At 41.7% G+C, this 16,907-nt stretch overlaps 1 protein-coding gene across 2 annotated transcripts in view; it reads left to right on the top strand.

Moving 5' to 3' along the window:
• The window catches only part of dnm1a (dynamin 1a), a 43,905-nt gene that overhangs the window by 14,884 nt on the left and 12,114 nt on the right, over window positions 1-16,907 (top strand). Inside the window, exons 10-16 of one of the 2 annotated variants that reach the window (XM_034546678.1) lie at window positions 333-471; window positions 4,742-4,828; window positions 5,256-5,326; window positions 5,459-5,510; window positions 6,315-6,326; window positions 7,822-7,851; window positions 8,180-8,293. In XM_034546678.1, the coding sequence (XP_034402569.1) occupies window positions 333-471; window positions 4,742-4,828; window positions 5,256-5,326; window positions 5,459-5,510; window positions 6,315-6,326; window positions 7,822-7,851; window positions 8,180-8,293 (505 nt within the window). The remainder of the gene's footprint in view (window positions 1-332; window positions 472-4,741; window positions 4,829-5,255; window positions 5,327-5,458; window positions 5,511-6,314; window positions 6,327-7,821; window positions 7,852-8,179; window positions 8,294-16,907) is intronic. The other variant, XM_034546679.1, reaches the window with a different exon arrangement.

Raw genomic sequence — 16,907 nt, 5'->3', positions numbered from 1 at the left:
AACACACAAACTCTTTACTCTTGAGGAAAAATGGCTCGATATTTGCTGAATACATTTACAAGTACAGATTACTTGAACATTTGTTAAAATAACTAAATAGTTCCTAGAACATGTACATTTGCAGCTCCATTCTCTCTTTCTCTCTCTCTCTCTCTCTCTCTCTGTCTAATTTGTGTCTGTTTACGTTTTGGGGGAAAAGCTCAAAAACGGAGGGTAATTCTTTACAATTAACACTCTTCTCTTTACCCAACCCTCCTCCCTCCTTCTGTCTTTCTCTCCACCGTCCTCCTCTTTTTGTTGGCCCTGTGGCTGGTTCTCTCTCTGTCGGGCAGAACTGGCCTCTTCACCCCGGACATGGCCTTTGAGACCATTGTGAAAAGGCAGATTGGGAAGATTAAAGAGCCTTGCACCAAATGTGTGGACATGGTCATTTCTGAGCTAGTCAATACGGTTAGGCAGTGTACCAAGAAGGTAAACAATGAAAGTAAACAGTGGATAGCACTTTTTCAGTATTTCCAACCCTCCTCTGCAAAGTCCCCCTGCTGTTCACTCCCTTTTACTGTAACCACCTGGCTCCCTCCAGCCCTCGTTGTTTCTTCGGACAGCGAGGGGACACCTGGAGTGGCAGGGTGGGCTGCGGTATACCTGCCCGCCTGCCTGCCTACTGTACCGCTTCGGACTGGTTTGGCTGGACAGACTGACCGTGGTAGAAAGCTGTGTTTAAGAAAACCAGTGTGGAGGCTGAGCGGTCATTAAAATATGGTTGCCCATAAAAGATTTTATGAGCGGCCTCAGTTATGATGTTTTGACAGAATAAATGCGTTCCAATTCCACACTATGTACTACATGCTGTCATAGTATACTGTTTTGCAGTTAGTAAACAAGAGGTCAGTGTACTTTACTGTTTATTACGACATACATCAAACTTGTACAGTACTTTTCAATGCTAATGCAATTTCTATTTAAACTAAGAAAAAGCTAAATGATTGTTCCTTTGGAGTTCCCGCAGCCCTGAAAGATATTCTTCATTTTGTGCACACAAATATTATTACTTTAATACTTTACTACAACTATTATTGTTATTATTCTAATAAGATTTTATGTTATTGTTATTATGTTGTTTGCACATATATGTTGTGTGCACAACTGAGAGCTGGTATTTATTGTGGAATTGGGACATCTCCTGTCTCTCTTGAGGCCGTCACTGTGCAAGCTTCGTTTCAGAGAAAAGATGATCACCTCTTTGGAGTGATTTGGAATTGATTTTATACTTTTACTAAAGTGGTCCTCAAGTCACAAAGTCTGAGTTCTACTTGTAGAGCCTTGACTTGGATGTTCTTTCCCCCTTTGCTTAAATACAAAGGTCATGATGCGTCAATCATTTAGAATACCTGGCAGCCATATTGGATGACCTCAGCGTCCATACTTCCTTGTGTGTGAGGCCGCAGTTGTGCACCTGCAGCAGACAGGAGCCATGACTCTTAGGTTTTAACTGCTCTTCTGGGGACACACTCTCAGCTGCAGACACTTGTGAGTGTGGCCAAAAGAAAAAGTGGTAGTCATTAGCCAAATTGATCCACTGTTCCTAAACAATTTTAACAGCGGTTGGACCGCAACAAACCTGGAGGCTGTGGGATAATAACTGTTACGATTACACTCCCGCTGAAAGCCAAAGAAAAAGGAGGGATGGGTGGAGAAAGGGTCGAGACCAGGAGGGATCGGGTCGTTATCGCTGAACTTTGGGGTGCACAGCTGCGGCCTTGGAGTTTTGGGTTTGTGGAGCCGTGCAGGCTGGGACCTCTCTCTTTTCCCTCGTCTTTCACTTGTCTTTTTCTCTCTGTTTGCTCTTTATTGATAGAGAGAGACTCCAGCACTGTCTTGCTGTAGAATGCCTCCAGGGGAAACTAAATGTCTCACTTGCATTTCCTTCCTTCTGTGCTTTTTATTCCCCCTCCCGACCTCCATAACTCTCCTCGACTTTTTAAATCTGTTGTTTCTTCCGTTCCATCTCCAATTTCTTTTCACCTTCATCATCCGTCTCTTGTTGTTTTACCTCACCATCTGTACTTCTTCTCACGCCTCCACTTTCTCCCTTTCTCCCTTTCTCCCTTTCTCCCTTTCTCCCTTTCTCACTTTCTCACTTTCTCACTTTTCTCCATCTGCCTGTTCCTTTATGTCTTCCTACAACTCTTCCCTTGGTGCTTGTACTTCTCTTCTCCCTCCACCCTTCTTTTGTCTTCTTTTTATTTCCACTCCTCCCTCCCTGCCTATCCCTACAGGACGGGGCTGTTCACCCCTGATCTGGCCTTTGAGGCCATAGTGAAAAAGCAGATCCAAAAGCTGAAGGAGCCCACACTGAAGTGTATAGATATGGTTGTGAGCGAACTCACCTCCACCATACGAAAGTGTAGTCAAAAGGTAAAATGCCAAAGAGAACTAAGGCACTTTGACTTTCTGTTAATCGCACAGAAACGGGTAGACCGATGGCTCGGCAGTCAAGTATTGAGATGTATGAGAGGGAAGAACAGGCCTGAACTGCAGTATTCTTTATAGTATTTTAAAGTGACATTTATATGCTGAACTGACTGTGTATTTAGACAAATATAATGAGCAATAATCTCCAGTTCATCATCTTTGTTTGGAGCATTAGCATGCTAACATTTGCCAATCAGTGCTAAAGAGAAAGTTAAGCTGAGGTTGATGGGAATGACATTAGTTTTGCAAGTATTTCATTGGTCATAAACTTTAGCCAGCAGATATCGGTCTATCCTCACTCCCGGTCTTACAACTGTTACGATTTAGTCTGCATTGTAAGTAAAAATGTATCTGCCTTCTGTCAGTTATTGGCCTTATATTGACAAATTGTTGCCTCTCAACCTGCATGTTAGATCATTTTCTTCATATTTGACCTCTGAAATTCCCTTTTGATTTAAGTTAGTCAAAATCATATCTGTTTCTGTCTCTGTCACTATGACATAATTTAGTGGATGGACTGATCATGTAGTTCCACCCACTGGCCAACTGACGTATTTCGAGTGTCTCTTTATTCCTCTTTTATTTCTCTTTTGTCTTGTCCATCCTGTCGTCCTCTAACCCTTTGAACTGGCTGCTTCCTCGCAAAGCACATGACCAAAAGACAGTGTGACCTCCTTTGGATTTCTCTTGTCACACTTTTATCTTGATTTCACTTTCAGAGACATTCTGTATTTAAAGATACTGTATTATAATATGCAGTGGTTGGGGAAATCCACCAAGGGGTCAGTTTGAAGTGTTGCTCCATCATCTTCTCTCTCATCCCTCTCTCCCTGCTCCTTTGCATTGCATGTCAGTCTGAATCACTGTGAGTGCTTCTGCCTGCAGCCTTGTTTTTAAAAATATCCCAACACATTTCTCTCTCAGTTTTGTGCCTCTGTGTCAACATCACCAGATTTTGACAGCCTTTGACAGTCTTCACGTTACAATGCACCTTTCCAGTAGCTTAAATTATGTTGCTTTCACCCCACAGTTTATTTATTTTTTTTGTAAATGTTTCATTTTCACGTTTTTCACAATTTGCTCGTATTGTAGTGATTTCATGAGATGGTGGTCCTCATCAAATGATGTAGTATTACATTTTTCTTTTTACAATTTGTTCTGTTCACATATATTAAAATGAAAGATTTGACTCAACTGTAAACTAGCCAGGTGCTGTCAAGGTATGCTCTTACAAAACAGATGTGTAACCTTTTTTTACTTAGTGTGCTTTAGCTTTTCTGATCTGATAAAAACAATTATGAAAACTGAATATATACAGAACTTTAAAAAGAAAACGGTCAATGTGATGATGCTTTGTAGTCTCCATAATTCACTTGTTAACCACCTTTTTTAAGATGTAATAGCTTCAAAATTCCATTCTTTTTTACTCATGTATTTTATATTGTAGAACAAAACATTAAAATCTCTCAAGCTTGTGTTAACCACAGACCTTATTTCAGGCATCGAACCAAACACCCATTAAAAAAAAAATAGTTGACTTTGAAATGAGGGAAACAGAAAGAAATGGGAACACATTTCCGGGTTTTAGGACTCCTGCAGCACACTATTCATTCTGGATGTCGTCTTTGTAATTGAACCAAATCCAGGAAGCGATAAATCATCTTGAGCACCAGAAGCCTACTGACACTACACTCACCAAAACCACCTGACAGACATGAAAGATGCATTGTAACTTGCAAGAACAGCGAACATTTTTCTTTCCTGCGCTGGGATTTTTGATTTTTCTTCTTTCCTCACACTTCTCAAAATGTGTTTGTGTCACATTGGAGGCCCACCAATGTCTGCGTTTGTGGGTTTGCAATGAGCTCATGGAAAAAAAGACACACACTGTGCTGGGAAAAAGAAGCGTTTCTGCCAGAAACATTGTTTATTCTGTTTGTGTGGTAATATCACAGACTTTGCACTATTCTTCTGCATTCGTTCTATGTTCTAACAAATAGACATTTTGCACATAAAGTCCACTCTTAGCTCAAATCCACCCACTGGTCAGGGTGTGCAGAGACTAGAGCTAAGTCTGGGGTAATCTCCTCTAAACATAACCTGTTTGCTTATGTTTATGTAACTTAATCTGTTGTATTGGTGGAACTGTGTGTTGTGGTTCACTGAGATAAAAAGTTAAGTGATTTCTTTCTGAAGTCTGTTTATAGATTTGTGATAGTTGGCATGTGTGTTTTTGCTGCCTACCCACTGTACTCTGGGCTCACAGCTGGCTCAGTATCCCCTGTTGAGAGAGGAGATGGAGAGAATCGTCACCCAGCACATCAGGGACAGAGAAAACCGCACTAAGAACCAGGTAAAAAAAATTAAATAAATATATATACTATATTTTTACATAGGTTTACTTTCCAGCATATAATGTCATTTGTAACATTTTTGGGAATGTTATATTTAATGTTCTCTGTTGCTGTTGATTCTGAAAGGTTCAAACATATGCTGCACATGTTTTCATTGGGATTGTAGTTGTTTGACAAATGTATTTGAAAGATAAATGAAATGTGTATAATGATACTTTTACACACAGTGGCAACTCGACTCAAAAGCTGCATTGTACAAGCAAAACTAAGTTTACTTTGTCAAAATTAAACAATGTGCAAGATATGAAAGATGTGCATGTCAGTTTAGCACACACAATCAATCTAAAACCCCAAACCTTTGGAAGCTCTAAAATACTATCGATGAATGGGCCTTCTTTGATCACAGCTCTCTTTCTCTCTGCTCAGGTGTTGCTGTTGATAGACATTGAGTTGTCTTACATGAACACCAACCATGAGGACTTCATTGGATTTGCCAAGTAAGTTTCTGTGTTTCGTCTTCTCCTTTATAGAGTATAAAAAACTACCGTCTCCGTGGTGTTTACTGCTTAGAAAACCAGTTCATGTGCACTTGCAGTGCAGAAATTTAGTTGATGTGTTTTGTTGTGCAGCGCTCAGCAAAGGATCAACCAATTGAACAAGAAGAAAGCTGCTGGCAACCAGGTACTTTGATAACACTCAACATCCCATCATGTCCAACAAAGACTGTCACTTTCATGTGACAGTTTACGGTACAGTACAGTACAGCTCCCGGAACACGACTCCAGACTGAACTCCTCCAGTGTGGTTTGTGTGTTGTCCAGCAACATGACATCTGAACAGTTTTCCCCTCAGACCTTATTCTGTTAGCACCATAGACTGTATATAAGAAGGTTAGCACTCATGCCCATGCTAAATGTAGCTCAGCTACACAGTATCTTGTTGCCCTGGGCAACCGTCCATATCTTAGACAATGCAGGCCTGTACAGCTCTTGTACATGTTACACACAGCACACACTGTTACACACAGCAGTTGTCGAATCTTGAAAGATAGTCTCAACAAATATATTAATATCAAATAGAAAGAATTTGGCAAGTGCAGAGTTAAGTATGTGCAGATGTGCATGTTATGAAAGCAAAAGTGGTCACAATGTTAGAAAATCAAAAAACAAATCACCCAAAGTATCTCATGGTGCCTTTTGTCATGGCTGTTTGGTGGGTGCTAAATGACGGACAGACAAACGCACTAAGACTGACGAACCAGTAATTGGCTGCTGTAACGATGTCACATTACCAGATCAATCGGCGGTAAAATAAACCAATATTTTGCATGATTTACATCCTACTCTAAGCATGTTCTATTTTTTTTCCAAATTTTATTTGTTAATCTTATTCTCTTCAGCTGTCATTTTGGTTTCCCCTGAGTGATTTCTCTTTTTGCTGTGTCTCGTCCTCTTTTTCTTCCTCTCTGTGTTTTTTCTGCTTCAGGATGAGGTCATGGTGAGTAGTGTGTGTGTGTGTGTGTGTGTGTGTGTGTGTGTGTGTGTGTGTGTGTGTGTGTTTTTGAAGTGTCAGTGTGTGTGCATGTCTGCAGGTAGGCTTTCATGCGTATGTGCTCTTTTTTTTACGCTCTGCATAAGTCAGGACACATGTACTTGTCTTTTATGTGTGCTGTATTATAGTTGATAGTGGATTCATGAGTGTTTGTCTATGAAATGAGCTTCATACTATTCATACTACCAGTGCTACCAGTAGACGGCCGGTGGCTGTTGTGGGGGATGCTTGGCTGCTGCCCTTTCCTCTGTAACATGCTGTCCCACACAGTATCTTTCTGCCTAGTTGAAAGGCTCAGTTTGGAGATGTGACTTCAATGCTGAGGCCAGTTTGCTTTGGCGGTGATGAGATGCCCCACAGCTGTAGTTTGAACTAGATGAAGAGAAAGTCAACTCATGTGTTCTTAAATTGCATCCAAAGAGATTTTCTTTTCTTTAAGACAATTACTAGACTTCCACTCTCTATCCTTTTTTTTTTTATTACATGCCTTTCCAAATTCCTCCAGAAGGCCAGGGGGAATGAAGACCTGCATTGTGCTCGACATATGTCCCTTCCGTAGTTGTCAGTTGTAATAACAACCACCCAGGTCGGGGTCAAAGGTTAGGGGCACATACTAAACAAAGTGGTGATCTTCACTTCCTGTTTACAGATGGATGTAGTTGACCCCACAACTTCTGCTCTCCTGATTCTTGTCCAGATCAGAAACCTTTTAAAGATACCAAATACATATGCTGAATGAATAAATAGGGGAATATTATGCAGATTAGTGCAGATGTGCAGGGATGCATTCTCAGGCATTTTTACATTGAATCATTTAGTCTAAGTTTTTGCCTAAACAAACACATTTAGGATCTTAAGATAGAGAGTGTTGTATGTTGTCAAGATTTGAAAGCACTCTGAAACAATTTAGTTATTCTGGCTGTTGATGAAAAGACGCCCACAGACGACTTTGTGGTTGGGATTATTTATATTTTGGGCAATGTAAACAAAATTGACTTGTCAGGAAGCATAAAAGGTGTATTGTTTACTTTTTTGTCTGTAAATCTAATCCGAAATAAAGAGTCAGATATAGAATATAATTTCCGACACTGACATGCAGTGTCGACCTATAACTCTTTTTCTAATCAAGAAATAGCAGAAATTAAGGAAGAAATTAAAGGCAAGTTCAGCCCTCCGAAGTTTTCTCACTCCACCACTTTTCTTCAAAAATCACATACATTATAAACCAGTCTGGCTCCTGCATTTCATTGCATGGCCTCAGAAAGGTTTAACATGGCCCATTCTTGTTGTAGCCTCCTTACTTCCCTTGCCCCCACCTTGCTTGCTGTCCCCTCGCTGCCGTCCCAGCAGCCAGCTTTAATGTGCTGGTACCTGACCAACATTGTGTACTTGGCCTTTACTAAATGCCTTGCGTTGGCGTTCTCTCCACATTCTCATTCAGCCGGAAAGAGGAGTTAGCGATCGGTTCAAGGTAAATAACATGCACACCTTGTACTGTATGTGTTTATAGTTTCTGGTTGGGCGAGAGAATGAAATACAAGAAATAAAAAGAGTGTGAGGAATGTGTTTAGTCATGTAGGTGTGCATCACCCTGCTGTTGTTTGTGGCCTCTTATCTCCACCAGAAGCAGTGATATCACATTGTATTGTGTTAGCATAGGTACGTATGTGTGTTACACACATGAGCTGACACATATGGTGTTAAGCTAGTGGAATGTATGTGGGAAATGATGATTTTAGCCTGATGTATATTATTTACTATCACTTTCCCTTTACTCTTATTGTCTGTGTGTCTCTCAGGTGATCAGGAAGGGCTGGCTGACCATCAACAACATCAGCATCATGAAGGGAGGAGCCAAGGAGTACTGGTTTGTCCTCACCGCCGAGTCCTTGTCCTGGTATAAAGACGATGAGGTGAGATGCTCTTCACTTTGGGCAGCCTTTTTGATAAGATTCACATTTGCAGGATTGATGCTTTGGATCTGAGCTGCCAATCAAATCTCCTGTTTGTCTGCTTTGTATTGTTGTCTAAAAAACAAAGCAGCTTAAAACCTTGCAGAATAGGAGTTCTTGACAAAAAAAAACACAATTAGTCACTAAAAGTACTCTTTTATTATCAAGAATAGTGTTTTTTTTGTAAAGCTTTTACAATGTTTGCGTTTGAGTATTTATTTCCATGAATACATTATATATAAAACATTTAATTATTTGAAATTCTTTTGCGTGACCTCGCAATAAGTATTACATTACTACCTCCGTTATGATATGATGTAGCAGACCACCACTACACCCTCAGTGTGTGGCTCAGATCACTAGTTGAGCTCACCATGGCTGTGCTTTGGTTGGTTTGTAATAGGTGTAACACAAAATATGTGCAGGGGTTGTGTGCGTAGAGTGTAGTGCAGTGTAGTCTCAAAGAGTGTGGAAAATATCAAAAATACATTCATCAATAAAATAAAGCACTCATGGCATGTGTGAAAAATAAATCTACGCCAATGATACAGTGATGTTCAAGAAGCCCCTTTGACTGTGGATTATTACACTGGAACATTACATTGTATTGTGATCCTTTTCACTGCACAACCTGAGACACCATCATCTCTGTCTGAATCATTTCAACAACATAACTTGTATTATATTTTTCAACAAATTACAAAACCAGAAGGATTATTTCAGTTGGTTGTGTTTATTCTCCCCGCGCTTCCACCAGAGAGATTATGTTACACTCTCTGGTCCAAGTTGATTTGACCCGGCTGCTTACTGGGGCAACTGGTCAAAGCGGTATCCCATGATGCTTTGCAGAACTATTAAGAGCTAGCCACAGTCTCACTGTCTCCAGGCCTTCGCCACAGCCACACTGCTCGCTGACATAAGTGTGCGTGTGTGTGTGTGTGTGTGTGTGTGTGTGTGGAGAATGAAGAAGGCCTTCGCAAAGTCAGGACCCCCCAGCATGTCAGACACCGAAGCTGGCACACACATGTGCATACCAGAGCCCCCTGCCCTGCCCTGTTCCCAATTACACACACACACACACACACACACACACACACACACACACACACACACACACACACACACACACACACACACACACAAGCTGCTTCCAATAACCTTCATTTCAAAGAAGGGGCACAGAGTAGGAGAGGGACCGGGTTGTAGGGGAGGAGAGAGGAGGAGGAGCCTCTCTTGTTAGCTGGTTAGCAGCAGAAGTAACAAGGAACATGTGAAGGAAGAGAAAGTGGAGAGTTGGGGGTAAAAGCATAGAGTGGGGAGGAGAAAGAGCTTGGTTTAGCTTTTATATCCTACTTTTATATATTTGTCCTCTCCTCATTTCCCATTGCTCTCTCATTCATCCACAACGGTTTATCCCCAAACCAGATGAAACACTTCTTCATCCTCCCATCATCGGTCTCTTTATTCTCTTTCTGTCTCACTCTTTCCTTGTCACCCCCTCCCTCTCCCCTGTCCCCACCCTCCGTCTTTCCCTCGCTTCTTGTACTGTATATTTATTTGAACGTGAAACTGCGAGTGTGCGGGGAGACCCAAAACCAACACATGGTGCTGGTGTTAAAGCTCAGTGCAGAGGCTTAAGGGCACTGCATGTTATTTAGATAATACGAATTCTGTTTTCTATCCAAGCTCAACATTTTTTAAAAGTCCAGTCACACAAGCACACACACACACACACACACTAGAAATGTGCTCATGAGGGTTTGCACTCACATGTGCACCTGGATGGATACTTTGCCAAAATATACACGGTTGATAAAAAGTTTTATGTTTAGCTAAAAGAAAAGAAAGTGCATCTTTTCCTGCAGTTTTTGCATTTCATTACAGACACATTCATTTATTTTCAACAACCTGGCAAAACAACGCAACACTGTTTTATTGACTGCCTCTCGTCATGGGGAAAACCCTTGCTTCAGCCTGGTAAAACACACACACAAACACACCCCCCCACACATGCACACACACATGCACACACCACCCCCAGACACTAATAATAACTTTCAACCCAACTAGTGCTGCCAGGATGTTTTGGTTAGTGTGAGTGTGAGTGTGAGTGTGAGTGTGTGTGTGTGTGTGTGTGTGTGTGTGTGTGTGTTTGTGTGTGTGTGTGCGTGTGTGTGTGTGCCTTCTGGTCTGTATTACCACAGGACATGCCAATTCTTTGAATCAGGCAAGAGAGAGAGCGAGAGAAAGACAGAGAGAGAGAGAGAGAGATGGTTGAAAAGAAAACAAAAATGTGCATAAAAAAAGACCCACGCAACTGTGATTTTATAAAGTGCCAGCACATGTGATATTCATTTATTCTTATAACCAAATTCATACATTTATATTTGTCACACACAGATTACTTCATCGGCTGTATTTATTTAGGGTGCCCCTTTTGACTCTGTGTGTGTGCCCGGGTTTCCCTGCTCCTGCTGTAAAGCTGCCAGAAAGCCAGACTCGCCTGGTGATCCCAGCTGTAAACATCCTGGGGGGAAACAGCAGACTGCTGCTTTCAACGCACTCACCAGAAACACGTCTGCCATACGGTGTGTGGATGTGTGTGTGTGTGTGTCTGTGTCTGTGTGTGCGTGTGTGTGTGTGTGTTCTATCGTGTGCTTGTGTGCATGTTCCTGGGGCTGTGACATTGTGGCGGGGCTCTAAATGGAAACAGGTTGGTTTGCGGTCTTCATTCCAGCAGACGATGTTCTGTGATGAGACACCGTGTGAATGCTTCTCCACCGCTTTGTGTTCTGGAGCGATAGAAGCAGTTCAAAATGGTACGCTCGCTGTGGGTTCGCTTTATCAAAGACAGACGGACTGGAAGAAACATTGCGACCCCGATGAGGTGGTAGAAAAACAACACATTATGGAAACGACGCAGGGGGTCGAGCTAAACTAGTAACGTTTCCCTTGACGTCACCTACAAACACTGAAGCCACAAATAGTTTTCTGCCTTTTTTTGGCGGGCAGCTATACAAAATGATAGAGTGGCTTCTCTTCAAACATTTCTGTATGGTGGCTCCCTGCCTCCCTGCACATTATGTTGTCATTTGAGGTAAAGTTGGTGCAGTGAAGGCAGAGACGTAATTGTACATCTTGGTCAAGAGCTCAGTGCGATGCTGGGGGTTTACTGTGTGTTTGAGTTGTCTTTTTCTTTTTGGCTACGTGTTCAGTTCCACTATGTGGTTGAACTCTTTTTGGTTTTAGTTCTCAGTTAGATCTTTTAGTTTTGTAGAACAATATGTTGGGAATATAATGCAACTATCATTTACAGTTGTATGAATATGATTCTATCGGTTGATGCGGGATTTCCCCATTTTGTGGATTAGTATTTGTTTAATATCTGTGATTTTGTAACTCGCTTTAGAAAAGAATAATAGAAACAATGTCAAAAACATATCCAAACATCTTTATTTCAGCTATTTCAAACTATTTTACAGTTCATCAGACCAGATCAATGAATAATCAAACAATACAAGAAATACTGTATAGACTATATATACAGCACAATAACTGGTGAGCTCATGTTTCAGTAAACAGATTTAAAAATAATTTGGGACTTGTGTATCTGTCACTTATAAATCCAGGATATGCGAGGGCCAAGCCTCTGTGGTGGAGCCTTGGGGTGCTTTTTTTCGGCCCGTGCATCGCTTGTCCAGATGGGCGAGGGGTGGTGCTGCATGTTCCCATATCTTAAATATGCTTTTAGCTTGCTGGATGCCATCTGGAGGGCTCTCGCTGTCTTTCTTGTCCCTCTTTCGGACACTGTGAGTCGTCCCGTGCTTCCCCGGCCAGCCTAACCAATGTGCAGACTACTGTACAACCACTACTTCCTGAACAGGTAGTCTGAACACTGGGCAGGCGGGCTGGGCAACTAAAGGATGCTGTGGAGAAGGTGTTCCTCGTGCACACACAGATGAGCTCCCACGATCAGTAGGAAGATGCCATGATACATTCACACACACGCACACACTAAACTATACTCACTGCGATTCAAGTGTCTGACTCTTGAGTCCAGCTCCTTCTGCTCTCATTGTCTGACTGCTACAAAGTGCTGATCAGGCTGAATGTGCGGGCTGGAGGAGAAACGGCATGTGAGGGATGGATGAAGGGGCCAGCAGGGAGTTGAAGGAAGAGGAGGTGGAGGAGTGAGAGAGGTTAGACAGAGGTGATAGCTGCTGATTGGCAGATTCAATGACATTCCCTCCTGTTTCGCGCTGTGAGAAGCAGCATTCCAGACGGACCTCTGATGTTGAAGTGTAATAGATCCATTGAAATAATCTCATGTATTATTCAGTAAATTATCTGTATTAATTGGATATTATTGGTGAAATCAAACCAAGAATTAATTAAGTGTTGCTCAAAAAATGCAAAAAAAACAAATTCCTTTCTAGGTCTGTTTTAAAAAGAAAAGGATTAAAGCAGACAACAAACAGCGAATGAGGAAGAAGAGCACACATATCTTAACACAAACACACACACACACACACACATAGGGGTCATACCTCATTTGGTGCAAATTTGTACAACTAAACTTGGCTGACCCTCAGGCCAAGACTAAATAAATAAAATCCAGGATTTGTCGTGTAACGCTAACAGTTTAAAAAACTGTTGAGATTAAGTTGTCAGTAAAAGACAGAAACACCCCAAAGCCAGCTCTTTCCTCTCCAATTGCTCTCAATCTCTCTTAGCAGCGAATAGTTGTGGTCAACTGAGATCATACTAAGTCTGACCCAACACCTCCCACTAAAACACCAGAATACATAACCTTTTGTCTCATTGACTCATGCCAAACGGAAATAAACTTCTCCTTGCGGAGGGGATACCTGCGACTCGACCGTCTGCTCTCTTTTCAACACTTCTCGCTGTCTTTCTCTTCTTCTTGGCTGATATTATTTCTTTCTCCTTCTTGACTGGTTAGCCCCAATTCATCTCCCGACATCCTTTCATTCAACAAAGCCATTGAGGCGAAATCAGGCTGATGGTGTCCAAATGCGACTTCGGAGTTGTTCGGATTTGTTTACTAAAGCTTCCTGGAGCAAAAAAGCCACTCCGGCAATGAGCAAGGTGGACCGGCTGGTGGTTCGACGTGGCAAACGACTTTAAGAGACAGAAGGAGAAAAAGGAAGGAGAGAGAGAGGAGATATGGAGAGTGAAGGAGGAGGAGCTCGCCGGCCCCCCATTTGTCCTCTCCCCTCCCTCTGTCTGGCTCCCCCCCCCCTCCCTTTCCTTCTTTCTTCTCTGGCTTTTGGGGAGAAAGTGGAAGGTCAAAGGTGAACAGGAAGTGAGACGCATTCAGTTGGCGTGTGTGTCGTAAAGTTTGGAAAGGGAGTGAAGGATTGGCGGCCGAGGGAGAGAAAACTTTTTTAGTGAAAGTGTGTGTGGGCAGATGGGAGGACGTCTCACGTGAAGGCATATCTGAGTTTTCGTAAAGCGTCTGCATGTTCGTCCCTTCCATTCGGTGTATGTGCGCCTCTCCTCTTATGGTACATGTATATGTGGTTTGTGAGTGATGGATGTGTGTGTGTAGGAGTGAGAGCAGAGGCTCCATGGTCTTTGTAGCGAGGGCAGGAATGTCGGCGTTTTCTTGGCAGGCAGGAGGAAGCCTTGTAACAACTCCAGATGTGCAGCCCTGTGGTCTCCATCTCTCTCTTGCTCCCTCTGTTTTTACATCTAAAGCTGATTTCCTCTCCCTGTCCAACTCGAATAAAGAGCCCTTTATGCTGCTCTGCCGTCTTCCCAACACACTCACACACACCCACACACACATACACGCACACACACACAGAGGGGGGATGCTGGTGAAGGCTGACATACTACTGGTAAATCAGAACCAGAGCGAAAGAGGTTTTGTGTGTGTGTGTGTGTGTGTGTGTGTGTGTGTGTGTGTGTGTGTGTGTGTGTGTGTGTGTGTGTGTGTGTGTGTGTGTGTGTGTGTGTGTGTGTGTGTGTGTGTGTGTGTGTGTGTGTGTGTGTGTGTGTGTGTGTGTGTGTGTGTGTGTGTGTGTGTGTGTGTGTGCGTGCGTGCGTGCGCGTGCGCGTGCGAGTAGACGCAAAGGAATAGTCTGTGTGTTTCAAAGTTGCTACCCAAGTAAAGTTTGCCTCATTCACCTTCTTCGTTTCACACACCCACACACACTCACATTTTGGATCCTTTCTTACCGCTTGCAGACAGGAGTAATCAAGGCTAGTGTTTCCAGGTGTGTGTGTGTGTGTGTGTGTGTGTTCAGAGGTGGCCAACGGCATGTGTTTGTTTTAGCTATGGTTTCTGAGCTCCCAATCAAAGCAGGCACAATCCCGGGAGAGACGAGTCAGCATTACTGGCAGAGATGGAGGGCTGTGGAGGGAAAGTGAGGGACACGGGGAGGAAAGTGGAGATGAAAGAATGAAGCAACTTAAAAATGTGGGGCGAAAAGGAGCAGATATGATGCCTGGTGAGGGGGTTGCAGGCTTCAACAAATATACATTTCTTTTGCTGAGAAACAAGCCAGAAAAGAGAACTAATCCTCTTTATTATTGCAGTTCAGTTTTGAGTTTAGGGATTGGAAGGAGTGAATGTTAATGGGTTGGGTGGGGGGAGCACTGCGGTTGCACCAACATTGTTTCCACTGTTTGGATGACCAGGCAGGCAGCTTCTTTTTTAAAGTATGCACACATACACACACACACACACACACACACACACACACACACACACACACACACACACACACACACACACACACACACACACACACACACACACACACACACACACACACACACACTCACAGACATGTAATGTGATTCCATGTTCTTCTGTCTTGACATGAAAGGGTGCTGGTTAATACTTTCATGAAAAACCTCACATTTCCTTCCCATCTTTGTATTTTGATATTGCATAAAGCCACCGTGCTGTATATTTGTGTAAAAGACGCCAGCCTAACCCATGAATGTGATCCCCTGTATTTCATGTGAGCGTCATTAGTTACATAGTAGTAAAATGTGTTTTAGACTAGAGATATACAATCGCCATCATCATCGTTGGTTAGCATGAATGTCAACCACATAATAGCATGGTTTTATTTTCTTTTTCCCTTAAAGTATCATTTTATAATTTATTCTTTGTTGAAACAATAAACTGAAGAAATTGTCTCACATATTTCAGATATTTTCCAAAAGGATCGCGGTGTGGTCAAAGTCTAGTGGTGGAAGAGGTATTCAAAGTCTTAACTTAAAATAAAAGTAACAATACATTAATGTGAAAATACTCCATTAAAAGTAAAAAAATATATAATGAAATATCAGCAAAATGTACTAAAAGTATCAACGTTTCTGAAGGAAAATGGCCTCTTTGACTGATATCTTTCTAGTTATTTTGTAGGTATTTCCTGTGCTAGTGTTGCTGGATGTAACTACTTTATATTCAGCGACACAGTTTAGTCCAGTGGTTCTGCCACACAAATTTGTATTTTCTTCTTGTAATTTTTTTTCTATTAGTTATGTGACACAGTATATTTATATACTTTTAGCTCTTTGGACCTTGAATATTTATTTGAATGAAACCATGTGAGAAGTTTAGAGGCAGGGGAACTGCTAACATTTCTGAAATGTAGTAGAGTAGAATATGAGCTCAGATGTGATAAGACACATTTATTATCTTTTCTATCGTTGCTGCTTTTGAAATGTAAAGAATATAGAGACCGAAGACATAAAAGAGACCGAAGACACAAAACAAATAGAACGGACAGCTAAACATATGAAATCTACTAAAGTTAATCAAGGTAGCAGAAGAGAATAGGTGTAAAGATGTATAAACGTTTTTTAGAAGAAAACTGAAAGATGTCATGGACAAAATTGTGGTGATGAATAAATTACAGGGCCTTATTGAAAAAGAAAAGCGGGTTAGAGATTGCAAAAAAGAAACAGGAAATGAGTGGCGACCGCAGCGTGTCAGAGGCCGAGGAGGTACACAGGGTGTTTTGGGGATAATTTAAAGTTTATCCTGCCTGACTGATGAGATAAATGAGTAATGTATGTTTGTCTTTTTTTCTGATTGTTCCTTGCATATCCCAAACATTAGGTCAACACAGAAATCATAACGAAAACAAAGCCAGGGATTATAACCAAACAGACAACAGGCAGATAAAAAGAAACCGCACTTAATGTCTTAATGTCTTCCGCATGGGTGTGCGTGTACTTTGTCATTTTGTTATGTGTATGTGAGACTGTGCAGGCTCTCTGCCTCCTTTGAAGAAGGGTTGACAGACGTTTAAGAATGCTGCATGTCACCTTTTAAAAGCTATTCTCACGGTCATGTATCCATATTTATGGCTATTTTATACTCGTTATATTTTATATTACTTTTTGTCTTAATGACTTGCTTGAGGTAGAATTTCATCTTTAACATTGACATAAAGTGAGAGATTTTTTTTGTGATCATGAATATCAAGTTTTACAAGACTACAATTAATGCAAATGTGTAAAGTATAAAGAATTAAATTCCCTCTACACCATTGGACCTGCCCACTATTGGCACCATGATGTCATAAAA

The sequence above is a fragment of the Cyclopterus lumpus genome, chromosome 12 (assembly GCF_009769545.1).
Source record: "Cyclopterus lumpus isolate fCycLum1 chromosome 12, fCycLum1.pri, whole genome shotgun sequence".
Classification (NCBI taxonomy): domain Eukaryota; kingdom Metazoa; phylum Chordata; class Actinopteri; order Perciformes; family Cyclopteridae; genus Cyclopterus; species Cyclopterus lumpus.
This window is presented reverse-complemented; position numbering and strand designations above follow the sequence as displayed.